Genomic DNA, 13,735 nt, shown 5'->3' on the forward strand with positions numbered 1-13,735 from the left:
AGGTTCTGTTATTTTCCCCATGATTCAGATTAAAAGAACTCAGGCAGTTGATGGATTTGCCCTCGGCCACTCCTGCGGAAGGGGCAGGACTCAGAATGGGTCTGCGAGCTCTGTTTTTAAAAGCTGCCTAGATGCTGGTGTTTTATCTCCCCATGGAAAAGGAAATCTCAGAGGTATCCTGTATTTCCTGAAAGGATGGTTGTAGCTATGAATCTGTATTGCATTAAAGATGAATCTATCATTTGCATTTAAAACATGAAAATGCATCGAGACAAAAAGCTTCAGTCTCAGGAATGGTAAGATTTCACATAACAAAGAAGAGAGCAAACATTTTCAAAGATCATTTTTGAAATAAGGTAATAATTATCTGATTAAGACAATAGTAAAATTCATTTTCATGGACAAAGTCTACTTAATTGTCCTTTAATAGGACAGGGAAAATTGTGGTGCATCTGTGCAATGGAATGCCCTTCAGCCACTACTGACAGTGGTTGTAGAATGACATTTATTGGCATGCAAGAGAGATCCCAATAGATGAAGAGATATAAGCAGTATTTATAGCATGGGCCTATTTTTGCTTAAAAGTTTTACTAGTGAAATATATATTTACACAGAGAATAAAGGTACAGGAGGTTGTACATGGGGTGTCAGTCGTGGTTCTCTAGTGGTGGCTTTTTGGGTGTTCTCTCTTCCTCCCTCCCCTCCTTCCCTTTCACTGAATGTGGGTTAAGGTCCTGCTTTGTGTCTCACACTGTCCCAAGCATTGCAGTGAATAAATGGAACCTTGTGGGCTGATCGCATCCTTAGAGAATTCACCAGTCTAGACTAACCAAAATTCTGCCATGTTTTTATTTAATCCACAACTATACCTAAAAAGGAAACTCCTGGGTTAACTTAGTGGTTTTCTGCCAGCCATCTGCCCCGCCTGCTTTCACTCAGCCACTCATCCATCCATCCTTCCATCTGTCCCCTCTGCCCTTCCCTCCCAGTCTTCCTTCCATCTGTCCAGCCCTCTTTTCATCATTCAGACTGCATCACCAAGCACACGCTGTGTATCTGTGAACTGACCGGGGAGAGATGGAAGATAGACCCTGCTCTCTACATGCTTTTATCTTAATGAACTTTATTTTGGAATAATTTTAGGTTTACAGAAAAGTTGAAATATAGCACAGGGGGTTCCCATATACCCTCACCCGTCTCAGTTTTCTCTAATGTTACCACCTTACATTACCCTGGGACCTTTGTCCAAAGGAAGAAACCAACATTACTACTTAACTATTAACTAAAATCTAGACTTTATTCAGGCTTCACCAATTCTTCCATTAACATCCTTCTTCCTCCCAGGGTCCCATCCAGGAGACCACATTGCCTTCTGTTGTCACGTCTCCTTCATCTTCTCTGGTCTGTTACACTTCCTCTGACTTTCCTTGTTTTTGATGACCTTGACAGTTTTGAAGAGCCCTGGTTCAGTTTTTTTTTCAGTATAGCGCCTCTTAATTTGGGTTGTCTGATGTTTTCTTATGATGGGGTCTGGGCTTTTGGAGGGAATACACTTGCAGTGAACTGCCCTGGCCACACCTTATCGTGGGGTACCTGATACTCACATCCCTGGTGATGCTAAACTTCATCACTTATTAAGGTAGTATTTGCCAGTTTCTCCACTGCAAAGCTACTGGGTTGTTTTTTTTTTTTAGAGGGGGAGCAAGTGGCCAAGAGGAGCCCGGTCTCAAGGAGAAGAGGGATTAAGCTGTCCTCCTGGAGGGGGCGGTATCTACATGTGCTGTTTGGGAACCTTCTGTAAGGAGGGCGTGTCCCTTCACCTTCTTACATTTATTTGTCTCATCATTTATTTATTTATATCAGTATGGACTTGTAGATACTGATTTTATACTTACTACATTATTTATTGTTTTCCTCAGATTACTCCAGCCTCGGCTACTGGGGGCTCCCCCAGTTGTCTAGGGGACCCCCTTGACACACCTCGTCCTTCTGTTTGTTGAGCACTTTGTTACTTTCTGCTCTGCAAGGTGCTCCAGGCTCATCTTGTATTTTCCCTGCTGCAGCCCTGTAATTAGCCACATGTCCAAGGAGCCCTGATCCCTTTTACTGGAGAATGGCATTTAGAAATCAAGACCTCATTGTCTTGTGAGAGGAAGGAGACGGAAAAAGTGGGAAGTGTTACATATAAGGTACAAGGAGCTGTGGAAGCGGAGGACAGAGTGAGACTGCTTCCACCAAGAGCAGTCCTCGCTGAAGAAAGGGTTTTGAAGTTCAGTAGAGTTTTCCAGATGGAGGTCAGTGCTGGGGGAGTTGGAGTTGGGAAGAGTGGGAGGAAACAGACGTTAGCAGTATAAGAGGCATCTGGCTTTTTAGCTTGATTTGACTACAGACTTACAATAGTAGTGAGCCTTCTTTGATTTTCCCATTACATAAAAAATTAGCAATTTTTACTGATTATGTCTCTTTGAGAGAGGATTTTCCTAATGAGAGCCCTGACAAGTGACTGCCCTCCCTCCCTGCCTTCCTTTCAGTTCTTCCTTCTAACTGTATCTAGTTCCTACTCTCTGCCAGGCCCAGTGCAAGGCGCGGAGGGTGCAGAGACGAACTGGGCAGCCCCTGCTGTCTGGTGTGAAACCCTTTTGCTTTCTCCTCTTCCCCCCAGCCCTTCACCAAGTGTCTCATCGTTGATGCTTTTGCGAAACAGCATAAATAGGAAAAAGGCAGGATTAGCAGATTTTGTGTTTTGCATCTGACATGGTACTTGACTCACTCAGAAAGTCTTTTCTGTTCACAGATTACTGTCGGTGTATACGATCCCTGTAACTTAGCCCAGTACCCTGGCTGGCCTTTGAGGAATTTTTTGGTCCTCGCAGCCCACAGATGGTATTTACGTGTGTGTGTGTTTGTCTGTCTCTCTGTCTGTCTTTGTCTATATGTTTTGGACATTGCATCTGACTATATCTGTATTTCTGTTTTCCCAAAGGCGTTTTTTAATTGCTGCCAAAGAAACCAGATAATAAATCACTAAGTCAGTCATGAGCCCATTTCCGTCAGTGGTGAGCCACTAAGCAGGTCTGTTGTGGAGCCGCAGACTCTGACTATACTGCACTAAAGATACTTTTGCGTAGGGCAGGGCCAGCGGCCGGAAGTCCCAGTCCTGAAATTGTCTAGCCCTCCCTTTATAGCTCTCTGGGTCGCTCTCAGATAGGACTTTCCTTTTGCTACCATCCTCCCCTTTTCCTGACTCTAAACTAAATAAAACAGAGGGTAATATACATTTGAAAAGATGCTCAACGTCACTAGTCATTAAGGAAGTAAACTATACCGAGATACTACTGCATGCTCACCAGAATGAATTCAACAAGGTGACAGTACCAAGTGTTGTCAAAAATGTGGATCAGTTGGAACCCTCAGACACTGCTGGGAACCTGTTTGGCAGTATCTCCCAAAGTTAAGAACTTCTAGGCTCAGCAGTTTCCATCTCAGGTATATAAAGCACAGACGTGCTTACTCAGATGCAAGCAAAACACATGTACAGGAAAGTTTATAGCAGCCTTATTTTTGATAACCAAACCCTGGTAATAACCCAGATGTCCTTCAACAGTGGGATGGACAGTGAATGGTGGTGTGTTCCTTGCAGTGGAATGCAGTGTTGTAGTAAATCTGAATGGTACACGTATCAAACATGGATGAATTTAAAAAACATACTATTGAGTGAAAGAGGCTGGACCTACATGAATTCCTGCTCCATGGTTCCATGTGTGCAAAGGTCAAAACAGGCAAAACCCATCTATGGACTTAAGAGCAGTGGTTACCTTTGAAGGGGCTGGGTAGTGACTGGGAGAAGGCATGAGACACACTCCTTGTGTTTAGGGTTTGTTTACTTGTCCTTGTATCTGCTTTACTTACGTAACAGTATTCACTAAAGGTAGATAAATTAGCAATCGTCCCCGGATGGCGAGTGGTTAAACTTGCTGATCCTGGAGGAGAGTCTGCAGGGCAGGGGCCTCCTCACTGTTGCTGGACTATAGATTCAGACGGGAGAAGGGGGACCAGAAGAACCCATGTTTGTCTTAGAGTTTCTTTTTAATGTCTTATGAGCTTTTTTCCCCTCTGTATTTAAGATTCATGTGTCAGAATTATTTATGTACAATGTAAAATTGTTATATAAAATGCACCTAAAGAAAAATCACAGCCAGTTCAGTGCTCAGCCTCTAAACACCTAGACAAAGGAAGCTTATGTAGATGTGATGAAAATCTCTCAAAGGTTAAGGCCGTCCCCTGAAGGTGCCAGGGAGGCGTGATTACAAGGAATTGAATCTTCTCCATCTGGGTTTGCCAAAGCTCTTACATGAGCTCTTTCTTTTCCTTCCTTAAAACAAAAATAAAAACCCGGGGCCTGCCATCAGGAGTAGCAGTTTCCAGTCTGTTGAAGTCCTCTGCTTCCGGGACCGCACCCTGCAGGGGGTGAGAGACATCACCCACAGCATCGTCTTCGAAGTGAAGCTTCCAGAAATGGCGTTTAGCCCAGGTAATTTTCCAGTCTTTGAGGATGCATGTAATTATCATTTATCAGAAACCAAATCAGGTTTAACTCCTAACTCTTTGCCAAGGGGAATGCTTCCCTTGAACAGAGGGCATGCTCTGCTACTCAGACAGGAACAAAGGCGGAGGTTGTCCTTGGGAAATTTCCTCCAGGCAGTTTTTCGGTCTTCAGAATTTTTTCCCCCTAGTTTTTGTTTTTGTTTAACATAAAGTCTTTATTCTTTACCCTTCTTACGGGAAGAATGAAGTATTAATGCATTTACATCTTTATTTGTTACAAGAAGTGATGTGTGATCTTCTCCGTATAGTAAGCCAAGCAGCAGAAGCGCCATTCTCCTCGTGCGTTTAATAGCCTTCACGTGATCTGCTCCCGTGTGGTGGACAGCAGCTGTTGTCCCCATTTCATGTTAGGAAACTTGGGCTCACAGACACTTTATGTACGTAGATATGTGTGTGTGTATATACACCTGCATTTACTTACATATTTATATTTAGGTACATGTCACAAAGACGGAGTAACACACTCGATTTTGAGTAAAATAGAGGCAATAACACCCCTTGTGAGGACTCTGAGTCCGATGTAAAAGACAGACTCAATGTTTGGCATATTATAGTTGCCTAATAAATGCTAATTTATGTTACTTTCCTATCTTACCCAAAGCCCAGCACTCTTTCCAGAATGAACCCTCAGACCCCTATGACTTACACGGTTTCCAGAGCACTTAGATACACGTACGCTGTTGAATTTGCTCCTTACGGCATCTGCGTCGTTCCAAGGCACATGGCTTTCTTTAATTCCATGAGTCATATGCCTTAAAGTGTGTGTCTGTTTTGGGGGGTTGGGGGAAGGGTTAGAATCTCTTCTGAGAAGTCATTTCTAGAGAGCAGAAGTCAGAAGGGTTCAGAATTGGCTCTGACAACATTTCCTCAGTGATTCTTTGCCTCAGCAAGAAGAGCGTCTTAAATAGACTTCCTCGGAAAGCGTGACAGGGTCTTCTGCTCAGTGAGGCCAAAGAGGAAGTTGTTTGCTTGCTAGTTTAGAGCCTGAAGGTACCTCTGGCCTCTGTCTTCAGATATTTGCGTTTGATTTAGCGCCCTCTTCTGGCCTGTTCTGAAATAGCTTCCACGTGATGTTAACTGGTGTGCCACACCTTTGTTTTATCCAGTGGCAGCTTGAAGGTAGCTCCCGGGAACTAGGTGAGCGTGAACTAACCAGTAACACGCCTGGTCTACACCCGGCAGGCCGCCGGGTGCTTCCACACGTCGCTCCCTTAGCCCTGCCAGCCACCTCCTGGGGAAGACACTTCTCTTTTCATTTTTAAGATAAAGTTGCTGAACTACTCATAATGCCCTTTTCCCAGTGATATCGCTGATGCTTGGTGAAGCTGGCAAAGCACTTCCGTTTGAAAAAGAGCTTTTTCTCTGGTGCAGTGATGCCCTCGGTACGTCTTTACACTTGATATTGAGTGTAGATGATTTCGTTTAAGAAAGGCAAATGTTCCTCTTTTCATGTAAATTAATGTTTTCCCTCTTAGCTGTAAATAAAACTTTATAAAGAGTTATTGTAGATTATAGTGTGAACGGAAGGTATCAGTATGGTAGTATCTTTTTGTATTTCTAAGACATCCCACAGTTGCAATGACAGTGGTATAAGAAATAGAATTTTAAATATCCTATGTCTTATTTTGTTCTTCGTGTGTGCAGCCAAGCTCACTCTCCTTTGCTGACAGAGCGCCTGGCAGCCGGCAGCCTGCTGAAGGCGCAGCGGAGTCTGCCAGGGAGGGGGGGTGGGGGGGAGCGGGGTGGGGGGAGTAGTGGAGGGGGGGGACGGGGGAAGCCCTGCCTGTCCTGGCTGTGCTCCTCCTGTTTGTCCAACTGCGGGAAACGGGGCCGGATTTCCCCCTAAAAGATATTTTCTCATTACCTTGAGGTATTTTCTATGGGTGTAGATTATACGGCAGCAGATATGATAAATTAGATATTATGGCCATATATAGTATTTTTTAAAATTATCAGTAAGTTTAAAGTACAGCTAATTTTCTTAAAATGGCTGTAACATCTTAAGTACAGAGATCTTTTCATTTGAAATGACATTTTGCATTTATGATTTCTTATCTGTAAAAGCAGAAAGCTTAGGCTGGAGACATTAATTATAGTATTAGACTGTGGTTCTGAAGTTCTTGTCAAATTTCTGTGCTAGGTGTTAGAGAACCATTTTAAAATTTAATGTAAATCAGGAGAGGATATAGTTCAGTGGTAGATCGCGTGCTTAGCATGCATGAGGTCCTGGGTTCAATCCCCAGTAGCTCTATTTAAAAAAAAAAAAAGTAAGAATAGTAACTAAATCAAACAAAATGTGAGTTAGTAACAGATCTGAACTCTTTTTTTCTCCAGAAAAATAATTTTGGAGTTCTTATCCTCTTAAAGAACTCAAATCTCTTATTTTAGTTTCAATTTTTCATGGCATAAAAAGGACCACACCAGAGCACCTGAGTTAAAATAGGAAGGGACATTTGTCTTCTGGCTTCTTGCTGTGAAAGTTGGCCCCCAGCCAGGTAGCTTTTTAAGGTAATTGGCCCCCTGGCTTCCCATTGGCCATCCTATTCCAGAAAGATAAGATTGTGTAGAGGAACTGAACACCTCTAGTTCCCATAATTATACTGAGCAATATTATTTTAAGAAAGAAGGCCAGAAGCTGCGAAGTCCCCAAGAAGAGGAAAACGAGGCGTTGATAGAAATGTAAAAGCAAGAGAAGGTCTGCAGGAAACCAGTGAGCAATCAGAGACAGATGCAGAATTCCTCCCAGTGCCCCTGTACCTCTGAACCTCAAGCCAAGGAGCTTCTGTCCTTTGGAGACTGTGACTCAAAGTAGATGCTGGAGGGTAGGTTGTGGCTGAGTGAATTCCCTGCTAAGGAGTTGATGCTTTTTTGTGTATTTGGGGGATTTGGTGAGAAGGGGAGAGGGACTGAGGTCCCAAGGTGCAGGGAGTGTAAGAGCGGGTGCCCCCCAGTAGCAGGATTTGCAGCGCCAGGATTCCACCAAGAAAGCCAGGTTTCCACTGAGGTGAGGAGGTAGCATGAGTGTTCTGCAAAGTAACTGAGATTTTTCGGAGGATTTTGCAACAGTAGAATAGAGCAGCATTTCCCCTGAATGTGTCCCGTGAGATTTTACTTGGTGTTACTGGGTGACAGATGCAGAGAGCCAGGTAAATTTGGGAAGCTCAAAGCCAAATCGAGTGAAGTGGCTCCTTGACTGCAGGTTGCTCAGAGCTTTGCCTCCTTCATGTGTGATGTGAATCTCCAGGTTTGGGTGGTTGGAGGCAGGCAGAGCACCTAGCCAGGGGAATAGCAGCATTTCCCAAGCCCATTAGCCATAGGGTCCTTGATCTCGCCGAGCTTTGTGGAGGGCACATTTTGAGAACAGCTGGAATTGGAGTTACAGGGGCACCCACTGCAGAGGTTAAAAGAGGTCAGTGGAAAAGGGATAAGTCAGGGAAGGGGGAAGTCTGGGTGGTTAAGGATGGGCTTAAGGAGAGGGCAGCTTAAGAGAAGAACAGTCCCTTAGACTGTAATCTGCAGACAGGTAGGTGCACAGTGATGGAACCGAGAGGCCAGGCGGAGGGATGCGGTAAGGATGAGGAGTAGGGGTGGGGCACATGGAATGAAAGGTTCAAATCCTGATGGGAACTCAGCAAAAGGTGTGCCGCAGTCACCCTGGCTTGTCTTCCTTCGATAGAGAGCCCTCCACAGGGTTAGACACGCTCCAGAGATGAGTGTCTCTTTTTGAGCAGCTTCTGGTAACTACAGATGTTGAGGCAGCTCGGGCCAGAGGCCAAGGCTGTTTCAGGAGCCCCTCTACAGGAAGACTGCTCAGCACTGAGGGTCTCTAAACAGATTCCTAGTGACTGAGGGAGATGGGGAAGCAAATGAGGCAAGTAGATGCAAATTCAAGCCTGCGAACCTCCTTGAAAAAGAAGTGAACTAAAGGCTTATCAACTCATGGGCCATCTCGCTGCTTTGACTTATTTGTTATTCTTCCCTCCTTCACTAAATTTACTGTTTCATTTGTCTTAAGATTGTCCCAAAGCAGTCGGATGGGAAAAGAACCAGAAAGGAGGCATGGGACCAAGGATGGTGAACCTCAGCGAATGTATGGACCCTAAGAGGTAAAATTTGGAAGCTGCCGTCTCCAGGGGGTCTCTTTGTAACCAGAATGCATACAAGGTTCTGTCAGGCCAAGCGCAGGCCAAGCTCAACTCCAGTTGAGGCCAGGGGTGGGGGTGCCATTCGTGTGGGCGATGTGTGGTATCCCACTCTTTGCTGCCTCTGAATTTGTTTGGTCGTGAGAATTAATATTAATGATGGGTACCCTGAAGGGCACACAGTTCATCTGTGTTTCCAGACATTCTCAATTTTGTTCTTGCTTCAAGCTTGGACTCTCAGACTGTGTACCTACACAACTTTTTAGTCCTTTATTTGTTGCCCTTCAGTTTTGTCCCATTAGCCTGCATTGAAGGCCATTATAAGAAATATTTCACAGAAACCAGACTTGTATTGAAGGCATGATATAAGTATCCCCCTTTACTGAGGGGACAGAAATTTCTCTGTTTTCAGCATTAGGCAGAACTGTCCTCTTAAGCATCTGGTGTGTTTTTATTCCTGGACACAGTAGCTCCTATAACTGGTCATACTTCCCATGTCACGTTGCTGCTGGGAGCTCAGTGCCACACCCGTCCCTCTGCAGGTGCAACAGATGATGATGCCGTGCGCTCTCTGGGGTAACCTTTCTCCTCCCCGCTGACCCTCAGGCTTTTATCTTCCCTGTGACCCTAATTTTCTTAGTGTTTGTTTCTTATTTTCTCGTGTAGCTGCTTTTTATCTAATAAGGACAAGATTGGGGCATAAATGAGTGACTGGCTAAGTAAATAGTAATTCTCTCATTTTCTAGGTTAGCTGAGTCATCAGTGGATCTAAATCTCAAATTGATGTGTTGGAGATTGGTCCCTACTTTGGACTTAGACAAAGTTGTGTCTGTCAAGTGTCTGCTGCTTGGAGCTGGCACCTTGGGTTGTAATGTAGCTAGGACGCTGATGGTAAGTTTGTGGGAGCCAAATGGTACCACTGAAGCTGTGGCTTCCCTTCTTATTTCACTGTACAGTCCTACCCTCCGTACCTGTGGGTTTCACATCCAAGGATGTGGAGGGCCTTGTATTTTATACAAGGGACTTGAGCATCTGTGGATTCTGGCATCCCCAGGGGCTCCTGGAACCAGTCCCCCACGGATACCAAGGGATGACTGTATCTGAGTGCCTTCCATCTCCCAGATACTCCCTCTCCTCTCTCCCTCCCTCCCTCTCACCCTCCCTTTCTTCTTTTCTCAGCATCTCTTTCATTATAAAAGGATTACATGCTTTTATTATAAGGTAGAAACAGGAAATCTCCCTCCACTCCCATCCCAAGTCTGACTTCCGCGAATGAAGCAGAGTTCACAGATTATTACGCAGCATCTTTCCCTGAGGTTTTCGCAGGCATATGCAATACAGAGAGGCATTTGTCATCTTTGCTCTTACTTATTTATATTTACAGCAGTTGGATCATAGCATACTGTCTGCAACAGGCTTTTATTTTTAACTTAATAGAACAATAATTGTGGTTCTCTTTTTATGTGTTCCATGGCATGTATATATATAGTATTTTATTGTGTGACTTGGCCTCAATTTGTTTAATCAATTCCAGCATATTTTTCTTTAGGAGACGTTGTTGAAGTGAAGATTCTTATTTCTTTACATATCCATAGGATTATTTCTTTAGGAAAAAAGCCCTAGAAGTAGAAATGCTATCTTAGAATATAAAACAGAGCTTTTTAATTTGCATTTCTTTAATTAGTGAGGTTAATCTCTAATTTTTTTTTACGTACTTTATTTTATTCATGTCCTTTGAGCTGTGTTTCCTCTATTGACTTGAATCCTTTTTTTATGGATATTAACCTTCTTCCTGTAATATGATACAAATATTTTTCTCAATTTATTTAAGTTATCTTTAGCCATATAAAAGCTTTTAAAAACTTTGTGTTATTGAATATGTCAGTGTTTTCCTTTATGGTTCATAGAACTCTTGTTTTTTTTGTTTGTTTGTTTGTTTAGATCTTTGTCAATGTGGAATTTATTCTTGTTATATGGTGAGAGGTAAAGATCCAGTTTTTTCCCCACAAAAGGGATAGTCATTTGTTTTAATGGCTTTCATTCAATAATCCAAATTATTATTTCCCGCCTTTATCAAACACTAAATCCCCTTCTGTACCTGAGTCTCTTTTTGAATTCTCTATTTTGTTCTCTCATTTCATTGGTTCATTCCTACATTATTGCTCACATTTTAATTCAAATTAAAATGAATTTATACCAGAAATGGACACATTATAACTGAGTGTATTTCAGGAAAAAAAAATGAATTTATAGATAAGTTGGGAGGGATTGCCATCCTAACAGTATTGATCCTTAGTTCCAGAAGCACCGTAGAGCTCTTAAATTATTTAGATCATCTTAGTCCTTCAGTAGTATTTTCTTTATATAGGTCTCCCACGTGTCCCATTTAGTTCATTTTCACATATTTAATTTTTTTTTTTTTTTTTTTTGTCTTTAAAGGTATGTTCTTCCCACTAACTTTTCCAGCTGGCTAGTACTGGGATATATAAGAAAGACAGTGAGTTTTGAATGTTTGTCTTCTATCTGGCTGTCTTTCTAAGCTCTCTGAGTTATAATAGTTTTTTATTTGATTCTTTTGAACTTTGTAGGTTGATAAGTTTTCCTCACCAACGTTTATGTCTCTGTTTCTTTTCTCTGTCTGAAAGGATTGGCTAGGATTCTGTAGTAATGTTGAGGAATAGTGGTGAGAGTTGGCATCCTTGTTTAGTTACTGACTTTAATGAGAAACTTCTTGTTTTTTCCTTTAATTTTGATATGTAACATTTGGTTTCTGCTAAATGCTCTTTTATAAGTTAAGGAGGTGGATTTTTATTTCTAGTTTACTGTGAGTTTTTATCAGAAATGATTGTTGAGCTTTATCAAATATATCTATCAAGAAAATCAAAATATTCTAATGTTGAGAGTTCTGGGAAAAACCCCTATTTATTTGTGGTATGTTATTCTTCTGATATACTATAGGATTCATCTGGTAATGTTTTATTGCTGATTTTTACATCTGTATTCATAAGTCAAGATGGTTTAGAGTAATGCTTTTCTTTGTGATCTTTGTATATCTTGATAGCTGAGTTATGCTACTTTTATAAAATACAACTTTCTTCCTTTTTCTGTGCTCCAGGACAGTTTAGTGTATGACTTAATACTTGGTGGTTTGGTAACATTCAGTCCTAAGTCTAGCTGGGCTTGGTGACTTGTGGAATTTTATTGTGGTGAGGACAGGGACTCTTTGGGAGCTTCTACAAATGTTTCTGTATTGACTGACCTTTTTAGATTTTATACCTCTTTTGAGTCAGTTTAGTTAGGTTGTTTTCCTGGAAAATCTGCCATGTCAACTTAATTTGAAAATTAATTGATGTAAATATATGTGGTATTCTCTTACCTTCTTTTGAATCTTTATCTTCTTTTTAATCTCTCCTTATTCCTAGTGGTAAATATTTATATTTTCTCTTCTTTTCGCTTGTTCAGACTTGCCAGAGAGGCTTGCCTTTTCAGAAAACTAAATTCTCGATTTGTTTATTCTACAATTTTTGTTTTTGTTTTCAAATTCATTAATATCTACTTTTCTCTTTATTAATTTCTTCCTAATTTTGTGAAATTTATTTTGTTCTTTTCCTAACTTCCAGAATTAGGTGCTTAGATTTTATTAGCATTTTTAAAATTACAAAGTCACTGTAGACCCATAATAGAAAATTTGTAAGGCATAAAAATTATAAAGCAAGAAAAGAAGATTTTCTTACTACTTTCCCACTTATTTCCTTTCAGTGTTTGTTTTATGTGTATTTTTAAATCTTATTGAATATATATAAATGCCCCTTGCTATCGTCACTTAGCATTGTAAACACTTCCTCATGTCATTAAAAAGGATGCCTAAAAAGCTTTTTTAACTGCTCTGGTCTGTGCCTTCCCAGATGATGAGACGTGATTTACTGAGACAATCCCCTAATGTCAGACATTAACATTGCTTCCAGTTTTTTACAACTATAAATTATGTTGCAGAGAACATCCTTGTGACTGCAGTTTTGTTTCCTAAGATAGATCGCTGGAAGTAGGTCAGAGGATAAGAACGTTTAAAACATTCTAGAAACAGATTGTCAAATTGCTTTCTAGAAAAATTATACCAGTTTTCATTCTCAACCAGTAAAATAGTTTTTTCATCACCCCATCCTCACCAGCATTGAGCATTGTGATTTTTCTTTAATCTTTGCAGATTAGCCATTTAAACTGTGTAGCATTCCAGGAAACCAGAAGTTAAGTGTGAAAGTCCACCTGCATGTGACTAACTTAAGGCATGTTTGCAATTTCTCTGGCTTCTTCCTGCTGCCCAGCATGTGCCCAGACTGCCTTCCTTGCTATCCACTCAGCATTGCTTTAAGGAATGCAAAAATACTTCCAAAATAAATAGCCTTAAACCAAGCACAGGTGCCTTTTGAATTTTCCGTACCTTTGTTTCCCCTCCATGGTAGTTGGCTTATTAACTGGTGAAAGTCACTTATAAAACTGAGCTGGTCGACCACAGTTACCAGTGGGCCTCAAAACAAATGGCTGATCTAAACTATGATTTTGAAAGGATGGATTCTGGTCCACCATTCTGAACCCTGAGAACGAGTCTTGGGTTGTTGTTGACCGTCCCCCGGAGCCATCAGTCTGACTGAATTTCCGAGTCCCTCGAGGAAGGATACTGAAATAAGACAGAGATCAGAACCTTTGCTTTGTGACCGTCCCAGCAGGGCTTCTCTTAGTTTGCTGTGCTCGTTGAGGACTCACTGAAATACACATCCCTCATCTCACCCGCCAAAAAGGAGGCATCTTCATTTGGTTGCCACTCTGGGGATCCCATTTCCTCCCTACCACTAACCAGATCTCTGACCTAAGATGAATCACTTATCTTCTCTGGGTTTCAGTTTTAGTATCTGTAAAACACAATAATTTTGACTAAAGATTTTAGAGAGCCTTCCTGTAAAATTGGGTGGTTCTATAAGACTTTATAGGGG

The 13,735-nt window shown here is 41.7% G+C and overlaps 1 protein-coding gene across 12 annotated transcripts in view; it reads left to right on the forward strand.

The window, feature by feature from the left end:
* Positions 1-13,735, forward strand: part of ATG7 (autophagy related 7) — a 307,849-nt gene that overhangs the window by 118,339 nt on the left and 175,775 nt on the right. For 11 of the 12 annotated variants that reach the window (XM_032458967.1, XM_032458969.1, XM_032458968.1 and 8 more), the window contains 4 exons: positions 2,795-2,883; positions 4,410-4,531; positions 8,621-8,711; positions 9,494-9,638. In XM_032458967.1, coding sequence (XP_032314858.1) covers positions 2,795-2,883; positions 4,410-4,531; positions 8,621-8,711; positions 9,494-9,638 — 447 coding nt within the window. Of the gene's footprint in view, positions 1-2,269; positions 2,295-2,794; positions 2,884-4,409; positions 4,532-8,620; positions 8,712-9,493; positions 9,639-13,735 lie in introns of those variants that run through there. The other variant, XM_032458970.1, reaches the window with a different exon arrangement.

Source organism: Camelus ferus, chromosome 17 (genome assembly GCF_009834535.1).
Source record: "Camelus ferus isolate YT-003-E chromosome 17, BCGSAC_Cfer_1.0, whole genome shotgun sequence".
Classification (NCBI taxonomy): Eukaryota; Metazoa; Chordata; class Mammalia; order Artiodactyla; family Camelidae; genus Camelus; species Camelus ferus.